This window comes from Protopterus annectens, chromosome 2.part0 (genome assembly GCF_019279795.1).
Source record: "Protopterus annectens isolate FY-2018-M chromosome 2.part0, PAN1.0, whole genome shotgun sequence".
Taxonomy (NCBI): domain Eukaryota; kingdom Metazoa; phylum Chordata; order Ceratodontiformes; family Protopteridae; genus Protopterus; species Protopterus annectens.
Genome location: NC_056728.1, coordinates 199575459 through 199589656, shown reverse-complemented (window position 1 = coordinate 199589656; position 14198 = coordinate 199575459). Strand labels below are relative to the sequence as shown.

The 14198-nt window shown below is 37.0% G+C and overlaps 1 protein-coding gene across 4 annotated transcripts in view; it reads left to right on the top strand.

Annotated features, from left to right (window-relative positions):
• Positions 1–14198, top strand: part of BIN1 (bridging integrator 1) — a 2421789-nt gene that overhangs the window by 810188 nt on the left and 1597403 nt on the right. For all 4 annotated transcript variants that reach the window (XM_044060666.1, XM_044060667.1, XM_044060664.1 and 1 more), the window contains exon 3: positions 6059–6113. In XM_044060666.1, coding sequence (XP_043916601.1) covers positions 6059–6113 — 55 coding nt within the window. The remainder of the gene's footprint in view (positions 1–6058; positions 6114–14198) is intronic.

The following is a 14198-nucleotide window of genomic DNA, read 5'->3' as shown; positions in this document are numbered from 1 at the left end:
GATAATAAAAAAAATCCTTATTCAGTAACTCTTTGCTGCCTATAGTGACTCATTTGAATGATTTGGGTTTTAAGTTTAAGTGCCCTGATTCAAGCCACAGTGGAGAAATGTCACCGTACAAAGAAAAATGCACTGGTTGTTATGACCTCAAGAGTATCTGAGGTACTGGTACCTTTGTGCAAGTGCCTTATCAGATTACATATACTGTGTTCCATTTGGGATATACTCCATAAGCAATGTGATTAAGCTTGAATGTAATAAAAGATATTTTATTTTATTTTATTTTACATTTGTTTACTGGGAAAGTCTGACTGGACATAATGTCCTTTTTGGAGGCCTGGAGAGAAGAGATTCACGTTTATAAATAACCATAAGGTTTACTATCAAAATGAAGAATGAAGGTTCAATGAATACTGGAATGTTGAATGTCAGTTGACTGATTCCCATATTGCTGACCTTCAGTTCTCCGAGTGTAAGTTGCAGCGATTGCCACTGTGCATTCGCTGCTGTGTGTTCAATGTTACAAATAGAGATTGTGGTACAGTGCAAATTGGGAAATTTATCCTTTTCCTGACTGTAGTACAATCTCGGAGTTGGAATATATAGTTTGCAGGGTGTGGGGGGGCTAGCACCCCCCCCCCCCACCCTGCAAAAATGTGAATTCCATTGTTGTGCAGTACTGAACTGTGTTCATTTGTGCTGCTGTAAAGCAAGCAGGAAGTTGTGGCAGGTAAGTATATCCTGGCTGACATCAAAAACTGATGAATTCGAAATATTCAGTTTTTCAATTCGGCAATGTCACCTAATTAATATGCAGCACATCGAACATTTAACCTGCATTTTTGACCGGTTTACATTGTGATGTTCGGTATTTTGATAGTAAACCTAACTGTAAGGTACATACAAAACGTACAGATACAAATATTGATTCAGTCTCAAATACAAGTACAAAATGAAAGTACATGTTGCACATTTCACTGGTACAATCATATAGTCACACAGAATAGCAATACTGTGATCATAGGTAGAAAACAAGCAAGTGTACATATGCATAGTAGAGGGATACTGTTCAAATATCAAAATAACAGGTTGTGTTCCTTTAGCTTCCGTGACTCATCTGTTTTTTTAAAGTTGGAAGTGTTAGTAGTTCTGATGGATAAGGGCAGGGGTATTCCAAGTGTTGGCTATGCAGCTGGAGTAAAGGGAAACTCCAGCTGCTTTGTTAGGTTTGGATATATTTAGGAAGAATTTGTTACTGGAATGCAATATCCTGTTATTGGACTAGTGTATTAGTAGATTTTGAAGTATTCGATGAATGATGGTGAGTTGATTATATGCAAGTAGATTTGGTAGTTCAAGCCAGGATAGTTTGCAAGCCAAACAATGATGTGATCTGAAATTTTTACTGCAGCAAACTTTGCAATTTTTTTATAGCAAGTTTCAAGTTTTGCTAGGTCAGATTTCTTTATGTGTGTAAGAATTTATGAGGTGTATAGTAGCATAGAACTAAGATGGGTTCTTGCTATAGTGGCCTTTGAAGATTTATTTAGAAAGTGTCAATTTCTGTACAGGGTTCCTAGTTTTTTGTTAGCTTTTTTATAGTCTGTGATATGTGTATGTTGAATTTTATATTATGGTCAATGACCACTTCAAGTAATTTTTCTGGGGAAACTGGAGAAATAATTGTATGGTTTAATGATGAGATGTTCAATGGTGGGTGGATGTCTGCAGCTCTAGTTGTATAGAAGAGCATGAGTTTTGTTGTGGTAGAGTTAAATATAAGTTGTGCATTGTTTAGCCAAGCATTAAATAACTGCTGGGTGAATGTTTGGAGGTTTTGTAGTGTTGGGGCAGCACGAATCAGGGTGGAATCATCCACATATTGAACTCTGGAGGCAAGTGAGGTGGCAGTATGAAGATTTGTTAGCAAAGATAATAAAAAGGAGAGGGCCTAGGATAGATCCCAGTGGAACTTCCAAGGTTACAGGCAGTAATGAAAAGAGATTTTGTTGCCATTTTACAGCTTGCTGGCATGCAGTTGGATATTGCTGGAACCAAGTGAAAGCAGAATGGCTAAGTTTAAGTTCCGATAATGTAGTTAAGAGTTTAGAGTGGGAGACAATATTAAAAGCTTTGGACAGATCAAAAAAGATGAATGAAACTAAATTGCCATCATTGCGATGGTGGTTACAAATGTTAATAAAGTTAACAAGGGCAGTGGTAGTGCTATGATTAGGATGGAAACCAGACTGAGTGTTAGAAGATTGTTGGTTATTAGATATTTCAAGAGTTGTGATTGGCTGCACTTCTCAAGCATTTTTGATAATGGTAATAGTATAGCTATTGGCTGATAATTTGATAATTCTGTCCAGTTTCCACCATTATGTAGTGGGATGATATGTGACACTTACCAAATTTTAGGGACTTGTTGTTCTGAGATGGATTGATTTATTAATATGGATACTGGATAGGATAGTGCTTCTACAGAGATTTTTGGATATTCAGCAGGTAGATAGTTGGCAGCAAGTATAGTAAGTTTAAGCCTTTTGAGATATTTAACTATGATGTTTATTGGGACAGGTTGAAAAGAGAAGTTATTGGGATTTAGCTTGGGTACTATGTGAGTCTGGGTAGGGGACGAACAGTTACCAGTGAGGGCTAGTATGGATTCAGTGAAGTATTTGTTAAATTGGGAGGCTATGCTGTCTTTAGTATTGGTGAGTGTTAGGGAGGGAGTACTACTTTGTCCTTGCTGTAGGATTTACTACTTTGTCCTGGCTGTAGGATTTTTTTGATGGCAACCCAGAATCTATTTTTTTTTTTTGATTAGGCACTGCTAAAGTAATTTATTTTGACCTATTTAATATGTTTTTAGCTTTATTTCATAATTTTAGATATGTTTATTTGTTTGTTGTACTTTTGTCATTGAGGCATTTCTCCCAGGCTTTGTCTGTAGTTTTTAACAGAGATCTTGTTTCTTTGCTTAGCCAGGGGACGTAATTGGATTTTATCCTTATTGTTCTGGGGGGGTGTTTAGAATATTGAGGAAGGTGAGTTAAAGTATTCAACTGCAGTAACTAAGGGGAGATCTTTGAGTGGTACTCAGTTGCATTTTTTAAACTAGTTATGAAGTCTTGGGAGAAAATTTTTTTGTATCTCGGATTAGATGGTAAGTAGTAAATTTATGTGGATTTATTCGGTGTCTGATAATATAAGTTGGAATATGGTCACTGAGGCTGTCTCAGAGACAGCCAGAGTGTAGGGATAAATTTGGGTTGTTTGTAAGGATCCAGTCTAGGACTGACTATTTATTTGATGTTTTGTCTACTCTAGTACAAGTTTGGATTATTTGTGAGAAACTGTGTAGGTTGATGTAGTCAGAGGAATTTTGAGAGATGCAGGAAAGCCAGTCCACATTAAAGTCACCCATTATAATTATTTCCTGAGGAAGGGATGTTGCTGTTCAATTTAGGATGTGTTCTAGAGTAGTCATATTGTTCCCAGGTGGGATGTAGGCTCCCACTATGTTCAGATGTTTCGTTGGATTAATTCTTAGTTTAGTAAATGGTATTTCAGTGCTGTTAAAGTCTGGGGTGGTTAGATGTAATGTTTCTAAGTTGAGATTGTTTTTGTATAGACAGGTGATATCACCAAGACAGGTGATACCACCACCTCTTTTCTGTTGTCTGTCTAGTCTATGTATGTTGTATCCTGGGGGAAGTATTTATTTATTACAGATGTCTAGTTTTAGCCAGGTTTCTGTTATAAGGGCTTTATCTTGAGTAGGTTCATAGGTAGGTACTAGGCTATTGGCCCTTGGGCATATATAATCCTAGCCAAAAAGGTACCCTGGCTTTCTCCACCCAAGAAAATTATTTTCCTGTATATAGAGTATGGTGGCATACAATTCTTAAATTTTGTTCATGATGCTCCTGAGATTTATGTTAAGTAGTAGTAAGTCTGTACCTTTTCTGGAGAGAGTTAATAGTTGTTGAGGATGGGTGGGGGTCTGAAGATCTAGATGGGTTGGATTTGTTTGAGGGCCAGGGTTGGGGTGAATGTCTCCACTAAGTATGAGCTGTGATGCAATGTGAAGTGTAAATTTAAGTGTTTTGATATAAATGTATTATATTTCTTTGTAACATTAGGGTAGGATTGTTGTGTGAATAAGGTAAATGGTGCATGGTTTATGTTTGTGGGATCATAAATAGTTGCTGCATTATGTAATGTGTATGTTTTAATTGTAATGGGTCTGCTAAGGGGTTAGTGTAAGTAGATTGTGTGTTGTTAAGTTCTGTATGGTAAGAGGTTATGTGAGCTGTAATAAAAATAGCAGGATTGATGGATATAAAGTTGTCATTGTTTACCACTAATGTTTCAGATATTTCTAAGTTAAAGTAATAGTGTTATGAGTGGGTAGAATAATTGTTAGTTGTAACTGATTTTTGATATGTGGGGGATTTAAAACTCTTCTTTTGTCAGGTTATGCTTTATTGCACTAAAAGATGTAAAGTAGCAGGTATTTAAGCAAGGGCATTGTTAGACCCCACTCTGAAGGACCTCCTTCATATCCACAAAACAAACAGTACCAGAATTAGACATTCTAAAGACTTAAACCTTGCTTGTGATATAAGTAGGACCTGCTAGAGAGATAGGTTTGTATCCCAGAGACTACCCTGTCTATGGAACAGGCTCCCCATCAATGTGAAGCAGAGTTCCTCCCTAATCCAATTCAAGTGCAACTTGGACAATTGGATGGGAAACCGGAAATTCATCCCTGGTTTGACACCTATGTCTCTGATGCAAACAGGTAATCCCAGGCTGATGCTTACACTTGTCAAGGGTATCGGAACTCGTCAGAGATTTGTGATCCATGGCTAGGCTTAAAAAAGCTTTTGTGGTCATTATTCTAGTAAACACCTATGAACCAAAGTTAGTATGATACAGTTTAATTGGATAATTGGAATGATATAAATTTGGATTTATCTTAGCTGTGATAGGATTGCTTTACTTTGGGGGAGTGGCTATTTGGGAATAAGTTTAGGCATTGGAGGGGTGGGTAGGAAATGGGGATAGGGTAGGGGACTGGAGAAAGCTTGAGTGAAGCGAAGATGAATGGAGCAGGTAAAGCCAATCAGTGTGCTTGTGTCCAGAAAAAAACAATCGGCAAAACGGTATGGGTTGAAGGTACGTAGGAAGTTAAAGGAACTATAGTCCCTTGGTGATTTTTATTTTTAAAGAAAGTAGATTTTACTTATTTGTAAACAATACTCTGGGGAAATCGTAACAGACTGCATTACTCATAAAACAGCTATAGGGTAATTTTGCTGTTCTTAGTATCATACACTAGCAACACCTATAAGGAGAAAAACTACAGCTATAGGTAATTAAGCTTACTACTTTTTTTGGTTTACCAGGAAAGTATAGTGATTGATCACATCTCTCAAGACTGTTGTTTTTGTACTCCAGACTAAACAAAGGATATTTTACAGTGCTGTTTATAACCTGAAGGATGAATTTCATTGAACAACCATGCACATGTCATTTCTCCACAGGACACAACTTTTATCTGGTAGAACAAATGTGAAGAACCTTTTTGGTATCTTATGAACGAATGCCGTTTAGTGTGAGGGAATCAGTGAGATTAGTTAGATTTAAATGCTAGTTCGATTCAGTGCTTACAAGGTCATTCTGGAAAACTGTGGCAACCTCAGCTGAGATTTTGAGTATGTTATCAACTAACATTGCAGTAGTGTATAGTCATGTGTAAGATTTTGTATAGCAATTCTTTTCATTTTAGCAAATACATTTTGATTCCACATCAAGTTACATGTTTAAAGAGGTAATTTCATCTTTGAGATTTTATGCTTGCATATGTAATATCTCTGTTTTACCTTACTGCTACAAACATAGGACACTAGCACTAGAGCTCATTTTCATTTTTGCTGTACAGAATTTTAAACATTAGAAGATGACTTTATCACATTAACCTTGGTCTAGAAGTCTTTAAGTAAATAAACTTCTGCACAACTGAAACTTTTGTCTTTTGGTATTACAGGGCGAAGGAACCAAACTTCAGAAGGATTTGCGGGCATACTTGAATGCTGTTAAAGGTAAAATTTAACTGTAATGTACATGATTGCATATCAAACGTACTGTGGATTATAATTAAGAACTCTAAACAAAAGTACATTTTTTTTATAATTGTTACTTTCATAAAGTTGAATAACGAGTTTAAGATGACATTTAAAATTAGTTTGTGACATATACTCTCTCCATGTCTCTCCCTTTACATAGTTAGAGGTATGTGTATTTATGAAATAAGTGGCCTGAAATGTTTTATTGTCATAGTTTATAAGACTGAAGTAGTAAGTACTGTCCGTGAGGAGTATTGCACAGGAAGACAGTTTAATTTTAATTACATAGCAACCTGGATAATCTGTTAAACCTACACTAATACCCTGTTGAACAACAAATGTTCTCCAACAGGGTATTAACATACAGATATCACCAAGTAAAAAACAAATCTGCTGCTTCACAGCAGCATATTACGCTACAGTAACAGTCTGAGTGAGGCTCAGACAAAAAACAAAAGGCCTCCATTTTTTAAGCTCACTAAACATGGCTTTGCTTTTTAGTGAGTGTAAATAAGGTCAACAAAATAAAAAAATAATCTGTGTGTATGTGTGTAAGCAGGTGAGTGGGGGGCGAATGACAGAGAGACACTACTCAGTTTCTTTGTTCAAGACTTCAGTACAAATCCAGCAGTGTAACCAACACTTTAGAGGGAGTGACAGAGTGCAGGGCTTCAGTATAAATCTAGCAGTGAAACCAAAGATGTGGAAGGAGTGAGAAGAATGCAGGACTTCCTTGTTTAAGAATTTAGGATAAAGCCAGCTATAATGTGTGCCTTCACTGACTGATAGTACTTTCCAGTGATTTATCAGAGAGACGGACCAAAATTAGGGGCAGTTTGGAGGCATGGGGGAAGCTGTTTAATGCCTTTTATTGTATGTTTTTTTTTTTTTTATCACACCGAGATATCAAGTATATGCAGTCAAAAAACAGGTAATTGCTGGGCACAGTTTTGTGTATGTCTATTTGTCATTGTTCTTGTGTGTGGACCTTAAATACTTATACAACATATATTCTGGATGTAAAATACTTCCTCCAACATCAGTTACATGTCCTACACCAAGTTTGAAGCATTAGGTGAAGCAACTTTTTTACATCAAAAATATTAAAATCTATTGCTTCTCGGCCTTTTGCTTAAGATCAAGTGTAAAAATATTAAAATCTGTAGTATAGTCCAGTCTTCAGTGTTGATTGTCTAACCTTCACTACATTGCTTATCTCTTTGCCTGTACAGACTTCAGCCTCCACACAAAGTATTTCTTTCTCCAGCTGATTGGCCTCCCATTAGCTGTCTGATCAGAAGACAAAGATCTGCAGGGTTCAGGTAATGTATCCATTAGCTGTCTGATCAGAACACAGGGATCTGCAGGGTTCAGGTAATGTATCTGGAGAAATGCAGTCTGCTTCCTGCTTGCACTCATCACCTGCAAGCAAAGAAAAGAAGTCCAAGACAAAGACTAAGTATGTAAACTCTGTACAGGAAATTCCCCCTCCACATATTGATGATGTACGTTCCCCACCATCCCATGAATGACTCCAGATTTGGGGGAGTTTATTGAAGATGAGGTAACTAGGTGGCTGGCCACTGGGCCTCCATCATCCCCTCAGCTCATCGTGCAGGGAATATTCCATTCTCCCCAACCTTCCTGGGTGACTACTTCCCACTAAACAGGCAAGAAACTGGAATACAGTAGACTGCCATCTTTTACCTGAATGCCTTGCTGATGCTTCTGCTACATCTATACTCCTGATTCCTACTATGAGAGGTGCTTCAAAGCAACATTCCTGCTGAGCTCTGCACGTACGTTTTTACTGTAGAATAACTAAAACTACATTCATATATTAGCACTATTAACCAACAAATTAATATCATGTAGTAAACAGCAAAACTGAGTGGGACCCCGAAGGGGCTCTACTATGTCGGTAAAAGCATGGAAGCAGTACAAAGGGAGTAAAGCCAGTTTTGGAGGCTACAGTAAAACATGAACAGCTGGGATAATAATAGGGAAAACTACTTTCTCCAGTGTAACTGACCATACCCCAAAGGTGTTTTGTTTGTGTATTGCCTAAAAAACAGTTACTTTTTTCCCATTACTTCTTGTTAGCCTATCATAAGTAATGAAAGTCTGACCAGTTTTCTCCATTGAAAACTCATTTTATTTCTGAAAGAAATGTTTAATTCTCAAATTGTTTTTGAAAGGAGCATTCAAATTTCACATTATATCAGAGGGGAATCTGCCTCACTCTGTGACAGGTCTTGTAGTTTTTATTGTGCTGGTCACTGCTAACAGTTTTACACCCCTGAAGCTGCATCTTCCTGAGGTCCATAAAGTGCTATCATTGGCTAATTTGAAGCTCTTTTTTTTCCACAGTCGTATTTGTAGAAATGATTATATGTAGAACAGAAATGCATTATAATTCAACACTGCATAAGCACACAGCATGGTGAACAGAATTTCTGATCTCTGAAGTGTTTCTTTTATCCCTATAAGTACAAAAGTAAACTAAAAGAAGCTGTCATTTGCCATATTATTTCTTTACTATGACAGCTGTCAGATACTGATGATTATATATAAGAACTAACATCTTTAGTAATACTATCATAAAACCTGAACCCCACACAAAGCTCATAGGTATCACCATTAATGACAAACTTAAGTGTAACCTTCACATACTCCAAAATATAAAAAACCTCACCAGAAACTAGACTTGCTATATCGCAACAAAAAAATTCTTACATCCAATGCTAGACTCTCCCTGGCACAGACACTCCTTCCCCCTCCCTTCTATATGCTGTTCCAGTTCTAACCAACATTCAGGCCACAACACTGACCAAACTTCAACAAACATACCACAAAATAGCTTGATTCATTATGAACTCTCCTTACAACTCACACCACTGACTGGCACTCGACTCTCCAGTGGCTTGAACTCTCCCAACAATGCATTCTATCTCAATTTCAAATAATACACTCAGTACTTTACAAACCATATTCCTGCCCAGCTCTCTCCTCCCTGGCATCCACCTGTTCCCCATCCCGGACCCACCGCACCTCAGACCAGCAGCTTTTGGATATCTACCAACCAAAGAAGTATGTGGGCAAGCGTCTGTATAAATGCTCTGTTGCCCAAGCCTGGAATAAACTCCCATTACACATACGCTCCATTACCTACCAATTACATTTTTAAAAATAACTCAAGCTTCACCTACTTAACACCAGGACTTGCCCCTGTCATCACCCAACATAACCCCACACTTCTCTATCATATTCCCATCATATGTGTATTTGTAATAGTCTCTCCCCATTTTACCTAGTAACCTTCTCAGTGGAGGATTAAGTTTACATTTGGGCTGTTTTCAAAAGCGACTCCTTGGACAGATTTTTACGGCCATGCATACATATATTTGTTCTTTGATTTAACATCCTGATTGCATTAAATTATATTTGTTATGTAATATAGCACCACTTTTTAGAATGTGTTTTAAATGTGTAGTTTTAAGCATTCTTTTAATAAGCAAAGAAACAAAATGTATAAACCAATAATGACAAAACTACCCATTTCAGAAAATTTCAACCATAAAAGGCAACTCAGACTTCTGTCATTACAATCCACCAAAATCACTCAATACAAACAATCTCTGCAGAAGAGAAATCATCTGAACAATTCCACATTAAAGAAATCTGCAACTAATGAAGAGATTGCCACTGGCAAACAACTTACATCTCAATGTTTCATCTACAAATTCAGTGCCCATTGCCCTTGAAGAATTAATTGCCTATATTGCATTAAAAAATTGGTAAACTGGTAATATTGCAATAGGAAATGACTTAAAACTGACAACAAGTTCATAGTTGCTAGGCATCTCATACAAAGGACATACTTAGGAATGTAGAACCCTTATCCACTCTTAAAATGCACCAGATAATCAGCAATCAAATGGGCACTGCAATATCAATACTCCATCTACACGGTGTGGGAGCAGAATCCATAGCCTTCTGCATTAAGGACAATTATGCTACTAACACTATTTTCAAATTCTACAACACAGTGTAGCGTTTGATAAACAAAACAGTTTGTTTTACACTGAAAACTGACTTAGCATGAGAAGCAGCAAACTTTCTTCATTTGAAGCTCACAATTTCATGAAAATGAACTAAAACTTATAATCCCTTGAAAATGCACTGAAACTCTTAATACCCTGAAAATGCACTGAAGCTCAAACTTATTTCTGTCAGCAGTCTGGTAGTTGGTGTAGAGCAGTGGTTCCCAAACCTTTATGGACCTAGACACACTTCTGAAAACAGTATTTTTTCACAATCCACTACTCACGTCAGCATGCATGCATGTGAAGCACTCATGGTCCTCCTTAAAGGAGGAGACGTCGCCACCACTGAGTATTTTTTCGGGATTTAAAAGGGCCATGTAAACTATTCTCATACTTTAAATTATTAGTATAGCCAGATTGTAGTGAAATGGGGCCCTAGGCAGTGAAATAGATTGCGCCCCCCCCCCCGAGTATCCCCTCTTGTAGCAGCCTCCTCCCCATTCATACCAGTGTTCCATTACTTGGCTATTTCTCCCCAGTTACCGTGAACACTGTTCAAACCTATCAGTTTGTATAGTTTTCTTATTTACTTCTGCAATGATTACAGATATTAAAATAAAGTGCACAAACACTGATAGCCATTTGCTAAACAATACAGTCTCACAACAAAAAGACTTAGCATGAGCAGTAAACTTTTCTGCCACTGAAACTCACATTCATTGAAACGGTATAAAAACCCACATTCAAATAAAATGCATCTGACCAGTAGAGAATTAAGTTTACCTCTGGGCTATTTTCAATCCATAGGCCCCTTGCTCACAATTTTATGGCCATGCATACATGTTTGTGTTCTTTGATTCACCTTCCTGATTGTATTAAATTATATTCCTTGTGTAACACAGCACCACTTGTTAGTGTGTTTTAAATTTGCAGTTTTGAACATTTTTCCAGTAAGCAATGGAACAAAATCTATAAACCAATAATGACAAATTACCCACTTCAGAACATTTTAAACATATACACACACACACTGTACATTACACTATGCTTGATTACACAATACATTGTGCTTGTTCACTGGAATGTATATAAAAACATTTTTTTCTATGCAATTAGTCTGAACTATTATGTTACTGCTTACATTTCTATATTTTTGTTTGTGAAATGGTTTGTTTTTCACCCAGGCTGAAACTGCTCAATACTGATCAGTACACTACCCCAATAAACAAATATAAATACCCCAGCAAACAAATATAAATAAACAAATTTCAATAAAGAACTACTGTCAGCACTTAAAAATGGTGCTCCATAATTCTGTGCTGTTCTATTCACGTTGTTGTTCTTTCGGCTTTTCCCGATTAGGGGTCGCCACAGCAGAACTCCGGACCGCTAATGATTGGCAGTAGATTTTATGGTGCCGAGGTGCCAGTTCGACGCCCAACCTTCAACGAAGGCACGCCCATTCATGCATGTCTTTCGACGGCCACTGCATTTTCTTGTAAAAAACAAAGTTGTGGCTGAAAAAAGGCCATCACAGTTCAATCTACTTAAGTAATTCAACTCCAAAAAGTAACATCGACAAAGACAATGTTACTTAAGCATTACCCATTTCTTACCAGTGTCTGATTCTGCAATATTCCCTTGTGGCTTTCAAAGATCCTGCATTATTTCTTTCTGGGATTAGTCATTATATGTTACATTATACACATACACTTTGGTTAAAATAAGTCAATAAATAGGGAACAGCACAATTTCCAACTTCAAAAAAGTAATCAGATTAGTAATACTTACCACAAATAACTGTTCAGTCATTTTTTTTTTTTTATAAAGTGTGAACTGTCAGAGATAACCAAATTCACACCATTGGCAGAAATAAGTCTCACTTGCAAACCCACAAACAAACAGCACAGATGGCCCATCAGATAATCAACTACAGCAAGTTCACCCAAACCATGAGATGCATCCAGAATTGTACACAAAGATCTGGAGAGTACTAAAAGACCAAATATTTGTAGCAAATGATTCCACATTCTTGATATTCCTTAGTTACAAACCCATCTCCAAAAGTAATATAATTTCACAACTATTTACAGAACAGTACTATGCAATCTAGAAATAGAATGACTGGAAGTCAATTTAAATGAGAAGATTTAAAACAAAACTCTTTCTAAGCCTCTTACTATACTATCTAGCTTCCAAAATGCCTTGACTGTTCATGCTACTTAAAGATTCCTCCTTTGCCAGACTATACCGAACTTTATGTATGATCTCTAACTGTTTGAGTTCCTTAATGTATGTTGATTTTATTAAAAAGTTGATTTTTATTTCTACTTTTATTGTATGTTTTTATTAACAACAAGTCTGTTCATTTATGTTTTGTGTGGAGCTTTTCTCCCCAGGCCTCTACTGAAAATGGACATATATCCAGCTAGACTAGCCCGGTCAACAAATGTAAAATAAAATAAATAAAATAAATATTATGCCTGGTGAAGACAAGCATTAATTTTGTTAGCAAGGTGTGGAATCTTGGCATTATTCTTGACTCTAGGCTTACATTTTGGGCCCAGCTGTCTGCTGCAGTGAAGTCATTCTGTTCCATCTGAGAAACACTTTCAAGATTAAGCACCTCATACCTCTTTCAGATCTCTCAACTATTGATTACTTCTTGATCTCCTTCACACGGGATTACTGCAGTGCCCTTTATCTGGGACCAACTAATTGAACCTAACCATTTAAAAATGGTGCAGAGCTTTGCCTCAAGGCTACTTACTTGTACACCACGTTCCGAACATATTACACCTGTTCTGAGCAGCATCCATTGGATTCCTATCTGCTGCAGGATCATTTTAACGATCCTTGTGTAAGCTTACTCTCCCATTCACGGCCTGGTTCACTGTAACACAAGAGCTCACTACACTGTACTACTCTGTAGAGATGCTGCGTTTAGCCTTTGTCATTACTGTCATTTTTGCAAGTCAACACTGAAACATCAGGTCTTATTTTCTACTATTAAGCCCCTTACTTGTGGAACTTGCAACCCTTGTGACTTTGAGAATGCTCATGTGGGTGGTTTCAAGCAAGCATTACAAACATAACTTTCTGAAATGGCTTTGATGGTGTGGGATGATGACATGTTGCCATTCCTTTAAAATTTTGTTAGAGTGTTTTCTGTAAAACACCTAAATAAACTTGAACTCTTAGTACCACCTCAAAGATTATTTTTCCTCATTGCTGAATTAGTAGCACTACTGTAATCATTCAATTAACTCCAATGTTCCACAGCCACTAGTTGCTATTACTTTACATAATCTTATTTCTGAAATAAAGACTTCATGTTTTAAGACACATTTTAAATAACATTACTTTTAAAAATATGGCTTGGTTTCTTAAGGGAAAGAAGGCAGTGAACAGAAAAATGCTCAGGAAAGATTAGTGGTGCATAAATTCAAACTGTTCCCTTTTCTAGACTGAAGAATTATTTGATCTAAACTATTTTCTATACCACAACTCAAATATTTGGTTTCAAAATCATCTAAAGTTGAATTACTGAACCAGTTAATATTTGGTGTGTCAACTCATTCAGAACAATTGGATCCAAAATTATTAAGTCCTGACATAATTTTGTCAGAAAAATATCACTTTGAACAGTCAAGTAAATATATAATTTGGTAGTTGATACCACAAAATTAATTTAGCATAATTTCAGTTTTTAGCACAGCAAGCAACACAACAAAACAATGAGCATGTTTACCAAGAGAGCTACAAACTACTCCTACATGAGGATGGCCACCTCTATTGTTTTGCAAGTGTGTGTGTGAAATACCTATCAAAAGTTGGAAAGTATGCCAGCCAACATGCAGTCCAGCAGACAGGATTAAGGCTATGAGCTGTTAAAGAGCTGCTGCCTGTAGTCTAGTCTTTGATTTCCTCAGTGACAGCAGTGGCTAAATTCCCAGCATCTCCCTTGGGAGCACAGCACAGCCTGCCCCATATAGCCCGCAAAACAGGGTGCAGT